Genomic DNA, 18186 nt, shown 5'->3' with positions numbered 1-18186 from the left:
ACCTCCGGCTCTTGCCTTCCCCTCCCAGCTTACCGCTGTCACTTGTACACACAGAAGCCTGCTGTGTTCTGTGATTACAAGGACAACGTTCCTCTCAGCAGCTCTCACAGATCTCTGCCTGCCCTGCAGTCATGGCAAGGGGGATGTGGGTGCAATGTGGGGGTGGGGCATCACGTGGTAAGCTGCACTGTGATCCCCCGGGTGCACAGATCCTGTGACCTGCAAGTGACAAAGAGAGGCCACCTACACTGCTGGGAGATACTAGAGCTGGGTAGATGAGATATGATGAAGATTTGAGGGGGGGGGGACTGTGGAGAGAGATGTGTGCAGGGTTGGGGGATGGGAGTGGAGCCGAGGAAGAGTGAAAGTGAGATGTGAACGGAAGCTGAACCCTCCATACTTTGTATATAGCGCACTCCTCAACCCTGCACTCTGTACACTGCACATCCCTGAACTTTGTATGTAGTGCACCCCTGAACTCTGTACTCGATATAGAATACTACCTGAAACTGTACTCTGTATGTAGCGCATTCATTTTTTAAAAATATTACACTGTACCTTTTTTTTGGGTCACTTTTATTCCCATTAGAAGGAATGTAAACATCCCTAGTAATAGAAAAAAGGGATGACAGGTCCTCTTTATGGAGGGATCTGGGGTCTATACTGGTGGTGGCTGGTACCTTAGCCAGGGGGGCGTCAAACAAACCACCCCAACATCCCCCCCTCCACGGGTGGTACTCATGCGGATGGGCTCTGTGTTGGTGCTGAGAGATCGCACCGATGAGGGCGCCCCCCCTATACTGCATCTAAAAGCGATCCAGCAGCTAATCAGCTGCTCGGATCATTTTTATGGAAACAATTGCCAACTGAAAAAAAAAATACCAGGGTTATAGCTGCTATATACCAACCATAACCTTGGTAAACCACTTCAAAGCCGCAACGTATATTTACGTATTGCAGCCGGTGAGTGGATAATAAATAAGACATCCAATAAAATGACACGTGGGGGCCTGCTGTATAGGCCAACTGCAATGCCCCCCCCACAATAAGAGATCCTGACCTTGGAGGTGGTGAGGTCCTTTTTTCATACACATTTCATAGTGCAAAACATAAACATATAGTGGTTTTCTATATATTAAAGGATAAGGTCACCTTTAGGTGCATGATATATATTTGAGGGTGTAACATGTTCTTATGTCCCCACCTCCCGCCGCCAACACTTCCCGCTCTGTGACAGCTGCCTATTCTCCCCACACTTGCTGTCACAATTTTTAAAACATCTCAGCCATGTGGGGTTCCACCCACACGGGGGGGTCATTCATTCAGTTTTCTGTGAATAAATAGACTACAAGTGCTGTCAGCCATTGCAGCTGATGGCTTGTAGCTCTCAAACAGCTGCGAGGGTGATGATGAGCGCTCCTGTAGTCCATTCATCTTTTTGCTCTCAGGTGATATGATATGGTGCCTGTCCACATCAGAAAGAAAGAGAAAAACACACAAGCATTGTGTGACAAGTTCATAAAACCTTTATAAGACCCCTTTCACACTGGCGCTTTGCAGGCGCTACAGTGCTAAAAATAGTGCCTGCAAAGCGCCCTGAAAGAGCCGCTGCTGTGTCTCCAATGTGAAGGCCCCGAGGGCTTTCACACTGGAGGGGTGCGCTGGCAGGACGCTAAAAAAGTCCTGCTAGCAGCATCTTTGGAGCGGTGAAGGAGAGGTGTATACACCGCTCCTGGCCACTGAAATCATTGGGGCAGCGCGGATATACCACTGCTGCAGCAGCGCTTTACGGTGGTTTTAACCCTTTCTCGGCCGCTAGCGGGGGGTAAAAGCACCCCGCTAGCAGCCGAATAGCGGCGCGAAATTGGCGACAAAGCACCGCTAAAAATAGCGGTGTTTTACCGCCGATGCCCCCACCGCCCCAGTGTGAAAGGGGCCTTAGGCTACTTTCACACTCAGGCGCTTTGCAGGCGTTATAGTGCTAAAAATAGCTCCCTGAAAGAGCCGCTCAATTCACTCCAATGTGAAAGTCCCGAGGACTCTCACACTGGAGCGGAGCGATTGCAGGACGGTCAGAAAAGTCCTGCAAGCCGCATCTTTGCAGCGCTCCTAAAGCGCCCCTTCCCATTGAAAACAATGGGGCAGCGCTGCAAACCCGCCGGCAAAGCGCCGCTGCAGTGTGAAAGTGTGAAATAGTAAAAACTGATACAAACTCTCTTTGTCATATAAAATAAGAGAGATCTTCTCACCGCTCACCAAAAGTCCCTGCTGTAGTATCTACACTCCACATCCCTCTTCTTATTAGTATAATGATGAATGTGAGCCCCTCCCCCACCCTGTGATCACCTTTCCTGTGTGTCCTGTCACTACCTAGGAATACACACACAGCCATCACATAGATGTGAATGTACACAGGGGGTGTGAGGATCGGAGCCACCACAAGAGGGCGCAGTGAACTGTGTGACCGCTGAAGAGAAGGAAGATGCCAACATAGCAATATAGGGGGGGGCGGAATCTCCGATTTTTTAGCAGTTATCATCCGAACTTCTCCTGCTCTCCCTCAGGTTGAAACATGAAGGCGCCGAGTAATGTGATTACCGCAGAGTCCGCACTGTGTTTACTGAGAGATAAAATAGAGAACATACAGCGAATTATAAAGATGACAGGATTGAACTGATATGACGCATGCGTACTAGGGCTAGGGTTTTTCGCGATCGTACTGCGCATGCGTCTGGCGGGAATCCGACGCATGCGCACTGGGGCCGGTTTTGCCGCGATCGTACTGCGCATGCGTCGGCCGGCAATCAGACGCATGCGCACTGGAGGCCGGTTTTGCCGCGATCGTACTGCGCATGCGTCGGCCGGCAATCAGACGCATGCGCACTGGAGGCCGGTTTTGCCGCGATCATACTGCGCATGCGTCGGGCGGGAATCAGACGCATGCGCACTGGAGGCCGGTTTTGCCGCGATCGTACTGCGCATGCGTCGGGCGGGAATCGGACGCATGCGCACTGGGGGCCGGTTTCGCCGCGATCGTACTGCGCATGCGTGGGCCGGCAATCGGACGCATGCGCACTGGAGGCCGGTTTTGCCGCGATCGTACTGCGCATGCGTCGGGCGGGAATCAGACGCATGCGCACTGGGGGCCGGTTTTGCCGCGAACGTACTGCGCATGCGTCGGGCGGGAATCGGACGCATGCGCACTGGGGGCCGGTTTTGCCGCGATCGTACTGCGCATGCGTGGGCCGGCAATCGGACGCATGCGCACTGAGGGCTGGTTTTGCCGCGATCGTACTGCGCATGCGTCGGCCGGGAATCGGACGCATGCGCACTGGAGGCCGGTTTCGCCGCGATCGTACTGCGTAAGGATGAGCTCCGGCGTGTTCGCATGGCGCACGTGCCGAGCCCGCCAGGAAGTCGGCACGGCGCAGCGCTAATCACAGGCAGGGTGACATTTCCCGATCTCTGCAGCCGCACATCGGGAAATGTCTCACTGCTTGTGATTAGCGCTGCCCCGTGCCGACTTCCTGGCGGGCTCGGCACGTGCGCCATGCGAACACGCCGGAGCTCATCCCTAGTACTGCGCATGCGTCGGCCGGCAATCTGACGCATGCGCACTGGAGGCCGGTTTTGCCGCGATCGTACTGCGCATGCGTCGGGCGGGAATCCGACGCATGCGCACATGCGTCGGATTCATCGGGAATCCGACGCATGCGCACTGGGGGCCGGTTTCGTCGCGATCGTACTGCGCATGCGTCGGGCGGGAATCGGACGCATGCGCACTGGGGGCCGGTTTTGCCGCGATCGTACTACGCATGCGTGGGCCGGCAATCGGACGCATGCGCACTGGGGGCCGGTTTTGCCGCGATTGTACTGCGCATGCGTCGGGCGGGAATCGGACGCATGCGCACTGGGGGCCGGTTTTGCCGCGATCGTACCGCGCATGCGTCGGGCGGGAATCGGACGCATGCGCACTGGAGGCCGGTTTTGCCGCGATCGTACTGCGCATGCGTCGGGCGGGAATCAGACGCATGCGCACTGGGGGCCGGTTTTGCCGCGATCGTACTGCGCATGCGTGGGCCGGCAATCAGACGCATGCGCACTGAGGGCTGGTTTTGCCGCGATCGTACTGCGCATGCGTCGGCCGGGAATCCGACGCATGCACACTGGGGGCCGGTTTTGCCGCGATCGTACTGCGCATGCGTGGGCCGGCAATCAGACGCATGCGCACTGAGGGCCGGTTTTGCCGCGATCGTACTGCGCATGCGTCGGGCGGGAATGGGACGCATGCGCACTGGGAGTCGGGTTTCCCGCGATCATACTGCGCATGCGTCGGCCGGGAATCCGACGCATGCGTACTAGGGGCCGGTTTTTCCGCGATCGTACTGCGCATGCGTTGGCCTTGGATCCTGGAATCCGACGCATGCGTATTAGGAGGCTGTGAATCCAACGCATGCGCAGTTGAGGAGACAGTTTTTTGGAACGATCTCATTGGTTTGGATTTGTTTGGACGTTTCCGGGAAAAGTGAGAAGATCCTCCATAATGACTCCTCCCAGGTACAGAGGGGGAGGGGTCTATGTCTCTATATGATATTATATGGAATGATAAGATGTGTATTATGATGTGTGCTGAGGGGCCCATCCCCCCTCTCACCACCACACATCCACATTCAGCAGGCCTTTCCTAGTGCCTCTATGTAGAGGTAATCAGAGAAGGTGATGTACTATAGGGGGCAGTGTGGGGATTTCTACCATAGAACATCGCTGACTATCAGAGTCTCCTCTACACCCCAATCCTACACCTGGGGGGGCAGTAAAAGCAGGCCGCTGATTTCTGGACTCAGAGGAAGCGGAGATTTATCTGCTCAGGGGGGATAGGTGAGATCTCATTATAGAATAATCCGCTTCTTCTAGGTTCCCCTCCCCCACATGGAGCTCATCCGGAACCATCTGCAGCCTCTCTGTAATGATTAATCACTAGTATTACCCCGGGGAGAGGAGAAAACATTTCACTTACCTGATCCTCCACCCCTCCCCCAGCAGGAGGTGCCCCCATACCATCCCCCGCTGGACTGTCCTTTGGTGTCCTGACATCCAATACAGGACTATGGACCCTGCTCTGGTCACCAATCACCTTTGTAGTGTTGGGGTGCGGATGGTGCGGGGAGGAGGATCAGGTAAGTACCTCTCCTTTTATTCTTCCTCTGGACATAAATGGACAATTACCCCTTACAGGTTTTTTTGCTAGAAAATGACTTAGAAATCTCCAAACATTACATATCGGTTTAAGCAGAGGCTCTAGAGAATAAAATGGTGGGTGGTGCAATTTTTTTATATCACACAATGTTTTTCAAACGCAATTATTATGGGGAAAAAAAAATCTACTTTAACCACTTACCTACCGGACACTTTTACCCCCTTCCTGCCCAGGCCAATTTTCAGCTTTCGGTCACACTTTGAATGACAATTGGGCGGTCATACAATGCGGAACCCAAATGACATTTTTAGTATTTTCTTCACACACAGAGAACTTTCTTGTGGTGGCATTTAACCATTTCCATACCGGACCTATCCTGGCACTTCTCTCCTACATGTAAAAATCACAAACTACTCAGAACCCCCAAACATTATATATGTTTTTTTAGCAGACACCCTAGGGAATAAAATGGCGGTCGTTAAAACTTTGTATCTCGCACGGTATTTGCGCAATAATTTTTCAAGATGCTTTTTTTTGGAAAAAAAAACAGTTTCAAGAATTAAAAAATAACAAAACAGTAAAGTTAGCCCAATTTTTTTGTTTAATGTGAAAGATGATGTTACGCCGAGTAAATAGATACCCAACATGTCACGCTTTAAAATTGCGCACACTTATGGAATGGCGCCAAACTTCGGTACTTAAAAATCTCCATAGGCGACGCATTAAATTTTTTTTACAGGTTTCCAGTTTAGCGTTACAGAGGAGGTCTAGTGCTAGAATTGTTGCTCGCGCTCTAACGCACGTGGCGATACCTCACATGTGTGGTTTGAACGGCGTTTACATATGTGGGTGGGACTTCTGAGTGCGAGCTACCGGGGACAGGGGCGTTTTATATTTTTATTTTTTTACATTTTTTTTTACATTTTATTTTTTTTTTAGCACTTTTATTCCTATTACAAGGAATGTAAACATCCCTTATAATAGGAATCTATTGTGACAGGTCCTCTTTATGGAGAGATGTGGGGTAAATAAGACCTCACATCTCTCCTCCAGGCTGGAAAGCATGAGATCGAAAAAAAAATTCACAATCTCATGCTGACAGCCGCGATCGCGGCTTTGTTTACATCCGCAGCCCGGAAGTGACGTCATAACTTCGCACCCAGGCCTCTGACGGTCATAGAGATGACTGGTTACCAGAAATCTCTATGGTTGTCATCCGGTGGCGGACGATTCTTTCTCAGGGTCCCCGATGTCACAGGAGAGCCCGGAGAAGCACCGGATGGCGGCGGGAGGGGGGGAGGGGGGGTAGCTGCAGCATTATTCAGATGTCTCCACTGAAAGTCAAGGACCTCATATGACATCCTTGGGCTGGAAATGGTTAATCACCTCTTGGGGGGGGGGGGGTTATTTTTTGCTAAACAGATGAAAAATGACTGAACATTTTGAAAAAAAAAAAAACATTTGTCATAAAATTTTGCACACAGGTAATTTTTCTCCTCCACTGATGTTCTCTGATAAGACTGATAGGCGGGTACTGAGCAGGCAGCACAGCACTTTTATTTGTGTACAGCGTCGCACGACTGCGCAATTGTCAGCTAAAGTAACGAAGTGCCGTATGGTCATGAAGGGGGGTAAATCTTCCGGAGGTCAAGTGGTTAAAAGCCTTTCCAGGTTACCAGTTTAGAGGTACACAGGAGGTCTGGAGATGGAATCATTGCGGTGATATCTCATGTGTGTCCCATGTATCGGGGAAACTTCTACACCTGTCTCAAAAAATGCACCAAAAATGCAGCTGCGGGGGAGTTTTTGATGCATTTTCCATTCATTTTAATAGGAAGGGGAGTTTTTCTTTTTTAACACACACCAAAAATTCAGCAAACAGGACTCTTAAAAATGCAGCTGACCAGTGTGAAGAGTTCCACAGATCTTCAATGCATTTTTCTTACACTTTTAATACTTGAAAAACTGCTTAGTGTGAAAGGGCCCCAAGGCCGGCCATAGATGGAGTGATCTTCTTTCCTGCAACCACGGGTTGCAGGAAAGAAAATCACTCGATTCCCCCATCAACACAGACAGTCCCGGGAATCCCTCCCTTGGAGCTATTGTGTTCTCTCCTGGGGAGCCGTCCCTGCCGGGAGGACACAATGGGATTCATCCACTAAAGGCAAATAGACTGAGCACTTTGCAGTTGCTCCAGAGCTTAGTAAATGAGGTAAAGGTTCAATTTGCAAAGAATACCCAATCACATGCAAGGAAAAAAAAAAAAACAAACAAACAGCATTTTTGTTGCAGGAGTCTGGAAATCACTAATGATCAATCAGCAGATCTCTGGTGCCATGCAGGTTTCCTGCAGACCTGTCAGTGTATCGGCTCGCTTGTACCTCGTATGAGAGAAGCCGATACATTCTGACCGGAAGAATCAATGATCTATCACAGAGATCACAGCGCCATGCATGGCAGATCACTGAGAACTACAAGCCGACAGCCGCAAAGGAGCGCTGTGAATGAGTGACAAGGCCGGGTGGGCGGAGCCCTGACCAGGCACATTAAAAAAAAGGGCAGGTCGGATCTAGAGCAAAGCTATTGGAATTGCCTCCACTCTGCTCGCCGTCACACACAGCCCTGCCTCCTCCTAACGCAGCGCCTGTGATAGACAGAATGCGGGTCCAATGCTGGGATATGTTCTGTCTATTTCATGTAAGTTGTAACAGCGTGCGATTCGCGCTCTGTGATCCCCGGCTCTCCTCTTCCTCTAGTCATGATCCAGCCGCCGTCTCTCTTCCTCCTCCCTGGTGAGGCCGCAATGTTGGGCACAGTGAGGAATTATTCTTTAATTCTTGAGTAGGTGCGAAAATCGGGACAGGCTTGTAGGGGCCCCAGTGCATTACTTTGCCCAGGGGCCCATGATGCTGTTTAGATGGCCCCGCCCTACAGCTGAGACGAACGCCGAACACCACGGAGTAATTGATTGGTGACGGACCGGCTTCTGCTCTCCTTCAAGCTGCATTCTCTATCCTGCTGTATTTTACACTGAACTTGATATGTAAGTGCCGCATTTTAAGAGATTAGAAAACATCACTACACTATCTATGGCTTTCTGTGGCTCTGTTCGGAGGAGATAATATTTGCAGATGATTGAGATATGAGCTCAACATAAGGAAACTTACATGTATATACCACTATCGATTGGATTGGAAAAGTGGCACATCTATTAACAGATGATGTTTGCTGTGTGATTCCTGGACGGACACATTGGAGGTCCTAAAGACCCCCTATATTATATGCCTGTGGGTCACTTGGTGGCCAAAGATATCTGGTGAGGGTTTAGATTTACCACTTCCGGTGAAGCACTTTTATTGAAGCACTTTGCACTTTAGAAAACCACGGTGGTTGGAGTATACACAGAAGATTCAAAATCACTCATATATTATATTTGCTGAACATATGGACTTTTTGTTCTAATAAGAGTACATTAGATGTGCATTCTGAACCATTTTATACATTGGGACACTTACCATAGTTCACACATTGGTAGAGTTCACATTTAACCACTGAAGACCGAGCCTCTGAGATTTGTTATTTACAAGTTAAAAACAGTTTTTTTTGCTAGAAAATTACTTAAAACCCTCAAACATACATTTTTTTAAAAAAATGTTCACTTTTTTATATTAAAAAAATAAGACAACAGTAAAGTTAGCCCAATTTTTTTTCTATATTGTGAAAGATAATGTTACGCCGAGTAAATTGATACCCAACATGTCACGCTTCAAAATTGCGCCCGCTCGTGGAATGGTGACAAACTTTTACCCTTAAAAATCTCCATAGGCGACGTTTAAAAAAATCTACAGGTTATTATTGCTCTCGCTCTAACGATCGCGGTGATACCTCACATGTGTGGTTTGAACACCGTTTTCATATGCAGGCACTAGTCACGTATGCGTTCACTTCTGCACGCGAGCTGGTTGGGACGGGGCGCGTTAACATTTTTTCTTTTTTTTTTATTTATTTTACCCTTTATTTTTACACAGTTTAAAAAAAAAAAATTGTCACTTTTATTCTTATTAAAAGGAATGTAAACATCCCTTGTAATAGAAAAAAGCATGACAGGACCTCTTAAATATGAGATCTGGGGTTAAAAAGACCTCAGATCTCATATTTACACTAAAATGCAATAAAAAAAATAAAAAATTGTAATTTAAAAAAAATTTTTTTTAAAAAAATGGCCCTTTAAGAACTGTGGGCGGAAGTGACGTTATGATGTCGCTTCCACCCTGCAGTGTCATGGAGACGGGTGGGGGCCATCTTCCCCTCACTCAGCTCCATGCACAGCAAGTGACAAGATGCGATCGCCTCTGCCGCTGCCGATGGCTCCGGTAAGCGGCGGAGGGCACCGGGAGGAGGGGCCTCTCTCCCGCCACCGATAAAAGTGATCTCGTGGCGAATCCGCCGCAGAGACCACTTTCATCTTGTAGCGGACCGCCCGCTGAAAAGGAGGATATCAGGGTTATGGCAGCTAGCTGCAGCCATAACAACGATATCCTCCTTCAAACAGCCGACGTAAAACTGCGGCGGGCGGTCCGTAAGTGGTTAATATTAGTTTGACATAAATTATATAGGTTTGTTGCGCCCTTTATTTTTCTTTATATGTTTATTAGTAGTCACTAATTTCAGGTGCAGCATCAGACATATTAGAATTTCAGGTTTGGCCCCATTTTTCCACTTCACATTTCCTGATCTCTGCAGCTGTGTATCGGGACAGTGTCTCATTGCCTGTGATTAGCGCCGACTTCCTGGCGGGCTCTGCACGGGTGGTTTGCGAACACGCCGGAGCTCATCCTTAATCCCAAATATGGGTGTAACGTGTTGTGAAATGTGAACGTATCCTTTAAAAGGACTTGTCAGTGCAGAAATAGGGGGGCGGCCATTGCTGACTGTCATCCTGATCCTGGGTCACTATTCAGAGAGGTGCTGAGCTGGTACAACCTTGAAGGATGGCTTTTCAGGTGTCGGTGTCTGCATGCTTGTTCCAGGTTAGAGACTCATTGGATGGTAAAGCCGGGATAAGGATGACTGCTGGAGTGAAGAATAATCATTACTAAAGATCCTTAAGTGTATGTCCACTTTTGCAGCAAATTGACAGAACATCTACTTTATATTGGACACGTGTCCCCCAATCACATAATGTAAAAATATTTAAAATTTTCTGGTTCCTTCTATTTAGATGCTGTAGTCTGGACCCTCCAGAAAGGTAAAATTCTAGGTAGTTCTCTTTGTTTATGAGGGGGGAGGGCAGCCGTGTTTGCCATAATTAACCCCGTCTGTACTGTGCCAACAGATCTTCATTATCCATTGTAGATAAATTTGAACACTGTCTGTCCTAACAAAGGGTTAAAGGTGTAGAGGTCGGGCTTCTTGAATTGTAAAAGTGTAAGTTCACCTTTATAGAAAATCTGTAACCCCTCCCCCTCTTACACTGGACCCCCCTCCCCATCCCCCCTGTACCAGATTGCCGCCATCTCCCGCTCTCAGACACAGAAAAGCCGCCTTTCAGTCCAGGGATTTGAAATCCCGGTGGCGTCCTCTCCTCTCCGTTCTGACAGTATGGGCTTCTGATTGGTCAGCGCTGTTTGACCAATTAGAATCCCTGTAATCCCTAATGACTTAGCAATACGGACATGCGATTAAGGCTCCATTCCCACCAAGGCAACAAAGGATGAAAAAAGGTAAAAAGTTTTATATAATAAATCACACACAGGGCTTTAGCAAACTAAATGCCATTACTTTAAAGGCCCCTTAATACCAGTCTGTTGCGGTGCATTAAATTCAGCATTTCACCTATTTATGTGCTGCAAATGTACGGCACAGACAAAAAAAAAATGTCCCTGTAATGCCACCTACTGTATATATGTGTTGGGGTGATATTCTAAAGCCTCGTACACACGATCGGATATTCCGACAACAAATGTGTGATGGAAGGGTTTTGTCAGATAATCCGATCGTCTGTATGCTCCATCGGACAATTGTTGTTGGAATTTCCGAAAAAAAAGGTTGGATAGCCATGCTCTCAAATTGTCTGACAACAAATGTGTCTTGTCGGATTACCTGATCGTGTGTACACAAGTCCGTCGGACTAAAATCCAAAGTACAAACACGCATGCTCCAAAGGTCTGTTGAGAAAGGGCGCGACTTGCAGTACATCCAAGTGCGCATGCCCAGGAAACGCGTCCACTATCAATGACGTCACCTCCCTGCAGCCAGCTGTCTCCTGTGTTTCAAGCCTCGTCTGAGAGGCCGCCTTCCGAAGCCGGCTTTCACAACACCCGGAATAGTACTGATCACATCCACAGCATAGACTGCATATGGCACAGGTCCAGGAGCATTATCCATGACTTCTGATACCATGCTTGTTTTTGCTTGCTAAAATGTGAGTTCATTTGAATTTTTATTAAAGTGTTATTTTATATATAAAAACGACTGCACCCGGAGGCGCCTCTCGACTTGTTATGCTCCGAACCAATGCTAACCATCAGACAACATTAGCAGAAGTTGCCCAAAGGGTGGCGCTAAAGAGCAGAAAAACCACGTAGTTTCGTAAAAGTTGGCTGAAAAAGTTCTGCCGTCTGTATGCAGAACAAGTTCACGGCCAACGCCCTTCGGACAAAATTCCACAGCTTTGTCCGACGGAAATCCGATCGTGTGTATGAGGCTTAAGGGTGAGTGCATGTGAATCGCACAGGAACGCTCTGCAGTGATTCAGATGCAGTTCTGTGCATTGCGATTTCAGCATTTGAATGGGCTGAAATCATACTACACCGCTTTTGGAAATGCATTGCTGGGGCGCATGGTAATTTTGTTAAGTACAATGAAAAGGGATCTGAGCATAGATCATTTTTCAGAGCAGTGGCAGTCCTTGTAGCATATGTGGACAAGCCTTAAAAAAAGCCAAAGAAAAAAGTTAGACATGAATATCCACAAGACACAAGTGATGAAATAAGAAAATTTAATATTAATTCAGACCGTATTGTATACATCAGCAGGAAAAAAAATATTTACCAAAAAAACCCCAAGTCTACACTCCGGCTTTTTTCACACTTTTTGCTTTCCACCCGTACCTACCACGTGAGGAATTCCTGTTCCAAAAATTGTTCTAAAGCAAATAATAAACAAAGATATTATTGATACCTGACCAGCAGATTATAACTATTTTATATATATATAAAAAAACAAAACAAAAAAAAAAAAACTTTGGTGATCATGTATAAAAATCGAGCTGTACCATCAAATAATCTTTAAAGGCCAACTCACCCCACAGGTAATGGGACTCACCGGTGTCCACCGAATCTGACATATTACTTTAGGATGGACACCGGTAAGTCGTCTCACCTGCCAGCTTTTTACATCTCTAGGTCTGACCACAGGTGGACAGTTTGCAGGAGTTCCGACAAGAGTTTAAAATGTTGCGATATGATTTTGGTTCATTGAATTTTAATTACAGTACACAGGTGCCTAGACTGGTGGAAAGAAAGAAAATCCAATCTTCTATGGGCTGCTTAAGTGATAAAAAGAGCTTTAAAACAAAACAATGACCTCTGTAGCTGTAGGCACTGAAGAAAAATCCATCCTCAACGTTCACAACAGACACTGACATCTCAGATCCTCTCCCATATTTTCTCTGACAGCTGGGCAACCCTCTAATGAATACAAACAGTGCGTCTAATCAAGTCCTTCTTAAACAGACCATACACCAGTAGATTTTTGGATGAACCTTCATACAGTCCCATACCCTCCTTCTCTACAGTCTAAAAATGTCCCAGTGAACCCCCCTAAAATATTACTAGGACTACAGATCACAGAACATTGGGATGATCAGCAAGCTGTAGAACATTTTAAAATTGAAGAATGAAGAAAACTGCATAATTAGATATTTGATACCCATATTAATAAAAAAAATCAACATGCCCCTTCTCTATAGTATACTAAATTAAACAAACAATAGTTACCTGTAAAAAATTTAATTAAAAAAAGATTGGAAATTATAGTGTCCCCTTACATTGATGGTCAAGTGACAAATGCCCCCCCACATTGGAGGCCAAAAGAGAAAAGCCCCTTTACAGTACATTGGTGGTCAGTGTAGACCCCTTATATTGTACATCAGTGGGAAATTGCTGTGGGAGATCAATCTGCCGCTGTTTAGGGAACCCCGAGGAACCCTGGTTAAGAAAGCCTGGTCTAAGCTGTTAGAAACTGACTGAAACACCACTTTAGAGTCTCTGTTGTAATGTTTGAGAATGAATTGCTCCACAATACCGAGGTCAGCAATAGCTTGGTTTTTTGTTTGTTTTTTTTAAGGCTTTTACAATTTGTAAAGAACATAAATACTTGATTATTTACAGTATAGTCTGGGCACAGATGCATTGCAAAGCTGGCCATACATACATTGCTCAGGTTTTTTCATTAAAAAAAAAAAAATATGAGACGATTTCCCTATCCACACATTTGAGGTGGATGGGGAAATCCTCCGCTGTATTCTGACAGCTGGATTTCACCACCAGCTGAATACACTGATCAGGGCTGCAGCCGATTGGCTGCATGTGCTCATTGAATGCTGGTTTTCCAACAAGACCATTCAGCAGAAGCCGGTCAAAAGACTGACTTCTGTTGAACAGAGACATGGATCAAAATGTGTCCACTTCCTGCTGAATAGCTGCATGGATATGTATGGCCAGCTTAAAATATGAAAACAATTGTAATGACCAGTATATAAAAACAATTTTCCAGCTTGAAAATTATTCTCTGCACACAGCCGGTTTCCAAGAAGTAGAATCAATATACAACAATCATATAGCATGTAGGGAAATTGGAACCCAACAAATAACTAGTACTGTTCAAAGTCTGAGCCACCATTGATCTATGACTCTAATATGTATCCTATTTAATGGATTATGTATTGTACATGTATCTTTGGGCCGATCTGAGAAAATGCACAAGGAGATTTTCCAGCTTGATAGTAAATCTTTCTCTTCTATGGAGAAGAGTGAAGGATCAGAGTTCCATGTGCACGCCACTATGTGTGGGCCACAAAATGTAACAAGTCTTGACGATTCTGCAACTTATCACACCTGCCCTTCTAATGCAAATATTATTCTGTCCAATGCAAATCAATTATCCCTCATATATATAATTTCAATAACAAAATGCTCATAAAGCATCTTCCAAATCTTTGTCGATTCCTCTGAAAAACTGTCCTGTGTATGGTCACCTACAGACTCCAGTTGTAAGGTTTAGTAGTAGTTGTGCCCCGCTCCTCTCCCACAAGCCCAAAATAAAGGCGTCAGTCTTTCGTAGCTGGACTCCCCAATCCATTATTTTTCAATATGGAGGATCAACCAGAGGTAATCATTGTGAAACCGTCCAACTAATGGCATATATGGCCAAAAGTCTGACCTGACCATCACACCTACTCTGTAGGGAAAAGTATTGGAGCACCCTCCGAAATATTGAGTTCAAGTGTCTCCAGTGAAGGGTATGGTTCATACTACATACTATAACCCTCTGGGTAGGATCTGGAGGAGGCTTTTTTTTGCTCCACCATTACTGTGTCCATGTATATAAAAAGTCAGCTTCATAAAGACCTGGTTTGACCATATTGGTGTGAAGGAACTCTGGCCTACACAGAGCCCTGACCTCAACCCTATTTATTACCACTGGGATGATTTGGAATGCCATTCGTAAGCCAGATCTCCTTATCCAAAGTAAATAGTTGACCATACAATGGCTCTTTTGGCCTAATGGGCAGAAACACTCCAAAATTTGGTGGAAAGCCTTTCCAAAAAGGGTGGAGGATGTTATAGCTGCAATGAGGGACAATTGCATATTAATTCCTTCCCATCACAACCTCCCGGCTCATTAAGAGCTTCTAAATGCAAGGAGGTGGAGGCGGGCATTCAGGTTATGTGATTGCTGTGATTGGCTCCCAATCACAAGTAGGCATTGGGAGCTTTCTGGTACCTACTGGAAACTGTGCTGGGAGAGCTCTCAGCACAGAGATGTTTACAATATATGCAGCCTCTCTGCATTAAAGCCCACCCGAAGAGAAGCCGCATATATACATATGGCCTGTGGGAAGAGGTTAATACCCAAGGGTTTGTAATAGGAAGCTCAATATAAGTGTGATGGTCCATAAACGTATGGCCATATAGTGAAGCTGCATCACTTGGACAGCTGAGGGAACTATGACCGGGATAACTCATCACTGGAGTCACAGAGATATAAGAAGCTTATTGATTTATTATGTGAGTAACCACATATAACTGAAAGATCATTTTATATAGAGATGGCCTTTCAACCTTGTGGATTATGGAAATATTATATTAAAACATACAATGTTATTAAAAAGTTGGAAAACATGTATTTACATTCCCATTATTTACAATTTGGGGTCGTTTCCCCTCATACTAGCTTTTTTTTCTCTTTTTTTCTGTTAAATGGAAGCATTGAATTGGTGGTTGATAAAAAAGGTGGCTTTAAAAAATTCACCCCCTACAACTTTCTTGCTAAAATCCTTCATTTAAAATAACCAATACTGACTTAAACCATTTCAAACCACATGCCCATTCACTGCGATGAGTCCAAAACAACTTTATTTGTTGTTTGTTATGCTGATCCCAAATCAAAGTTTGTGCTTCTTCTTGACAAAAAATCCACAGAGCTTATTTTTGGGCCATCAGGTTCAGATCCACTGAATTTCAGAGTTTTAAGCTTTTGTCCTGATAACGCACACGGGTCTTCCACAAAGTGCTTTCCATGTTTGACTTATAAAATCCAAGTGCTTGTAAGCCCACAGCCTGTGCCACACCAATAAAAAATTCAGTAGGAAGTTGCCCAATTCGTTATGGCAGACCTGTGCCATCTGGGCAGTCAAGGATACCTCGATGCACCGACAAGTCCTATGGTATGGCAATTAGTGCAAGGCACGTGAGGTGAGGAATGAAGAATTGGTCGCTTCAAACTAAGGTGCCCGGTTTGGAATCTTCATGCCACATGATGTCTTGGTCGGTGGGCGGGGGGTCGCTGGGTAGAGGTGAGATTTCTGGGTCGTCCAGCTGGGAAGGATAAGCGACAAAACTCCTGGCAATCAAAACAGGAGATAACATTTTTTATTAATGACGTTTTTACAAAAGTAAAAAAGGTACATTTCTGTAAAGTAATTCTAGATATAAAAAAAATTATGGAATTTATTGTGCCAAAGATACTAAACATTAATGTTTAAAGGACTCTTTCAGACAAATGTGGGATTTCAGGAGGTAGATGGAGTTTTGCAGGCTTAGAGTCCCCCATGGCTTCATCTCTATTACCACGCTTACTATATAAAAGAAAAAAAGACCAAAAATGTGGGATTGCTTACATTTACCTTTCAATTCAACTACTTAAAAAACACACACAGAAACAATCATTGATGGCACATTAAATCCTCCCTTCACCCCATCTTAAAAAAACAAACAAACAAACAATCCCACAATCATCTGTGGTCAGGGGCACTTTAACCACAGCTCCTCCCCTACAGAAAAAAAAAATCCCATCATCATTGGTGGTCAGTAGCAATTTAACGCTTTAACCTTCACCTTCCATCTGCGGATCCTCCTTCCTACTGTGTTTACAAACATTCAGTGCTCCCTTTACTCTCCTTCCTCAATTGTGAATGGGCTGAATGTTTGTAAACATTAGCAGTATTTACACTTGTGATTACTGATTGGTTCACAGCGATCACAAGGTACAGAGCCACTCTGATTGTCTTTGTACATTGTGACGGTGATCTGAGCTGTCCAACATTAGCTCAGAACACAGCCATTCATGGAAGCACTGGCCATTTGAAAAGCCATTTATAAATTGTCCCTTCAGAAAATAGAGTCCACCTCCCCACCATTTGTTTTTTTACAATACAGTGGGGTATTGAGATGGTTAAAATGACCAGCATTGTAATAGGAGACCCACTATACTTACCTGTCTCTTGAAACGCACTTTTGGGTGTGTGAATATCTGCTCCCTCCACCACACACAGTGGTTCCTCCAGCCAGCTCATGTCACTCCCGGACATACAAGCCAATGGGAGGAACAATTGTTCTACATACATGTTATAGACTAATTGGACAACTCTTTTTAAGTTTACTTCAGCTCTGTGTAAACGCCAATCACAGAGGTTACACAAGGGTTCCATTCCTCACTTCCTGCATTGTATTGGAGTGGCCAGGAAGTGAATGTATAAAAGGGGAGGGCGGCAGTAAAGAGAACCTGTTGCTTTTCCCTGTGTGACTTTTTGTGTCCAACCTCAAAGGTCATGTCACCAGAGGCCAATGACCGCCATTAGAGAAACTTGCCACCAGCAAGGTGTCTCCAGCAGCAGAATCACCAGTGTGATGTGGCCCCTGGGAAGGACATACACCCCGGAGGAAATGCTGTGTTGCCCCATAAATGGGAAATTACACAGAGCATTTAAATCATTATTTCTAGTAAACAAAGGTTACAAGGTTGAAATGAGAAGAATTTTCCAACATGCCAACAATGTCATTCCCATGTCTTCTAAATAATCACCTGGTCCACAGAGACAATAGCAGAAGAAAAACACAGAGTGATTGGAGGGGCACTTTTCAGAATGTTACGGAACAATGCAGTTGGAGAATGCAGCAGCTCGTCAGGTCTGACAACAATCCGAACTCACCTGCTTGGCAGAGGTACGCTGCTGTATGCTGTGGAGTAGCCGGTGTACTGTGAGTGAGATATGGTGTTGTAGTCTGGGTATGCCATTGTGCTGTTATGTGCCCGCCGACTTCCTGAGGGGGTGCTCGTGGAAGACACTGAAATTAAACAATGAAGAGTTAATATATTTTTTCCACTATTTAAATTTTAAGGTAGACCTGTAGCAGAGAAAAATATCACAAACAAAAGAGCCCTGTAGATGTTAGGTAGGATTTGCTGTAGGGATGCACCGATAC

The 18186-nt window shown here is 45.7% G+C and overlaps 1 protein-coding gene across 5 annotated transcripts in view; it reads right to left on the bottom strand.

The window, feature by feature from the left end:
- Nucleotides 1-12180: 12180 nt before the first annotated feature.
- Nucleotides 12181-18186, bottom strand: part of FRMD4B (FERM domain containing 4B) — a 332830-nt gene continuing 326824 nt past the window's right edge. For all 5 annotated transcript variants that reach the window (XM_073592115.1, XM_073592114.1, XM_073592117.1 and 2 more), the window contains 2 exons: nt 17913-18048; nt 12181-16324 (listed from right to left, as the gene is read on the bottom strand). In XM_073592115.1, the coding sequence (XP_073448216.1) occupies nt 16201-16324; nt 17913-18048 (260 nt within the window). In that variant the 3' untranslated portion in view covers nt 12181-16200. The remainder of the gene's footprint in view (nt 16325-17912; nt 18049-18186) is intronic.

This window comes from Aquarana catesbeiana, linkage group LG07 (assembly GCF_042186555.1).
Source record: "Aquarana catesbeiana isolate 2022-GZ linkage group LG07, ASM4218655v1, whole genome shotgun sequence".
Classification (NCBI taxonomy): domain Eukaryota; kingdom Metazoa; phylum Chordata; class Amphibia; order Anura; family Ranidae; genus Aquarana; species Aquarana catesbeiana.
Note: the sequence above shows the minus strand (reverse complement) of the source record. Positions and strands in the feature narration are given on the sequence as shown.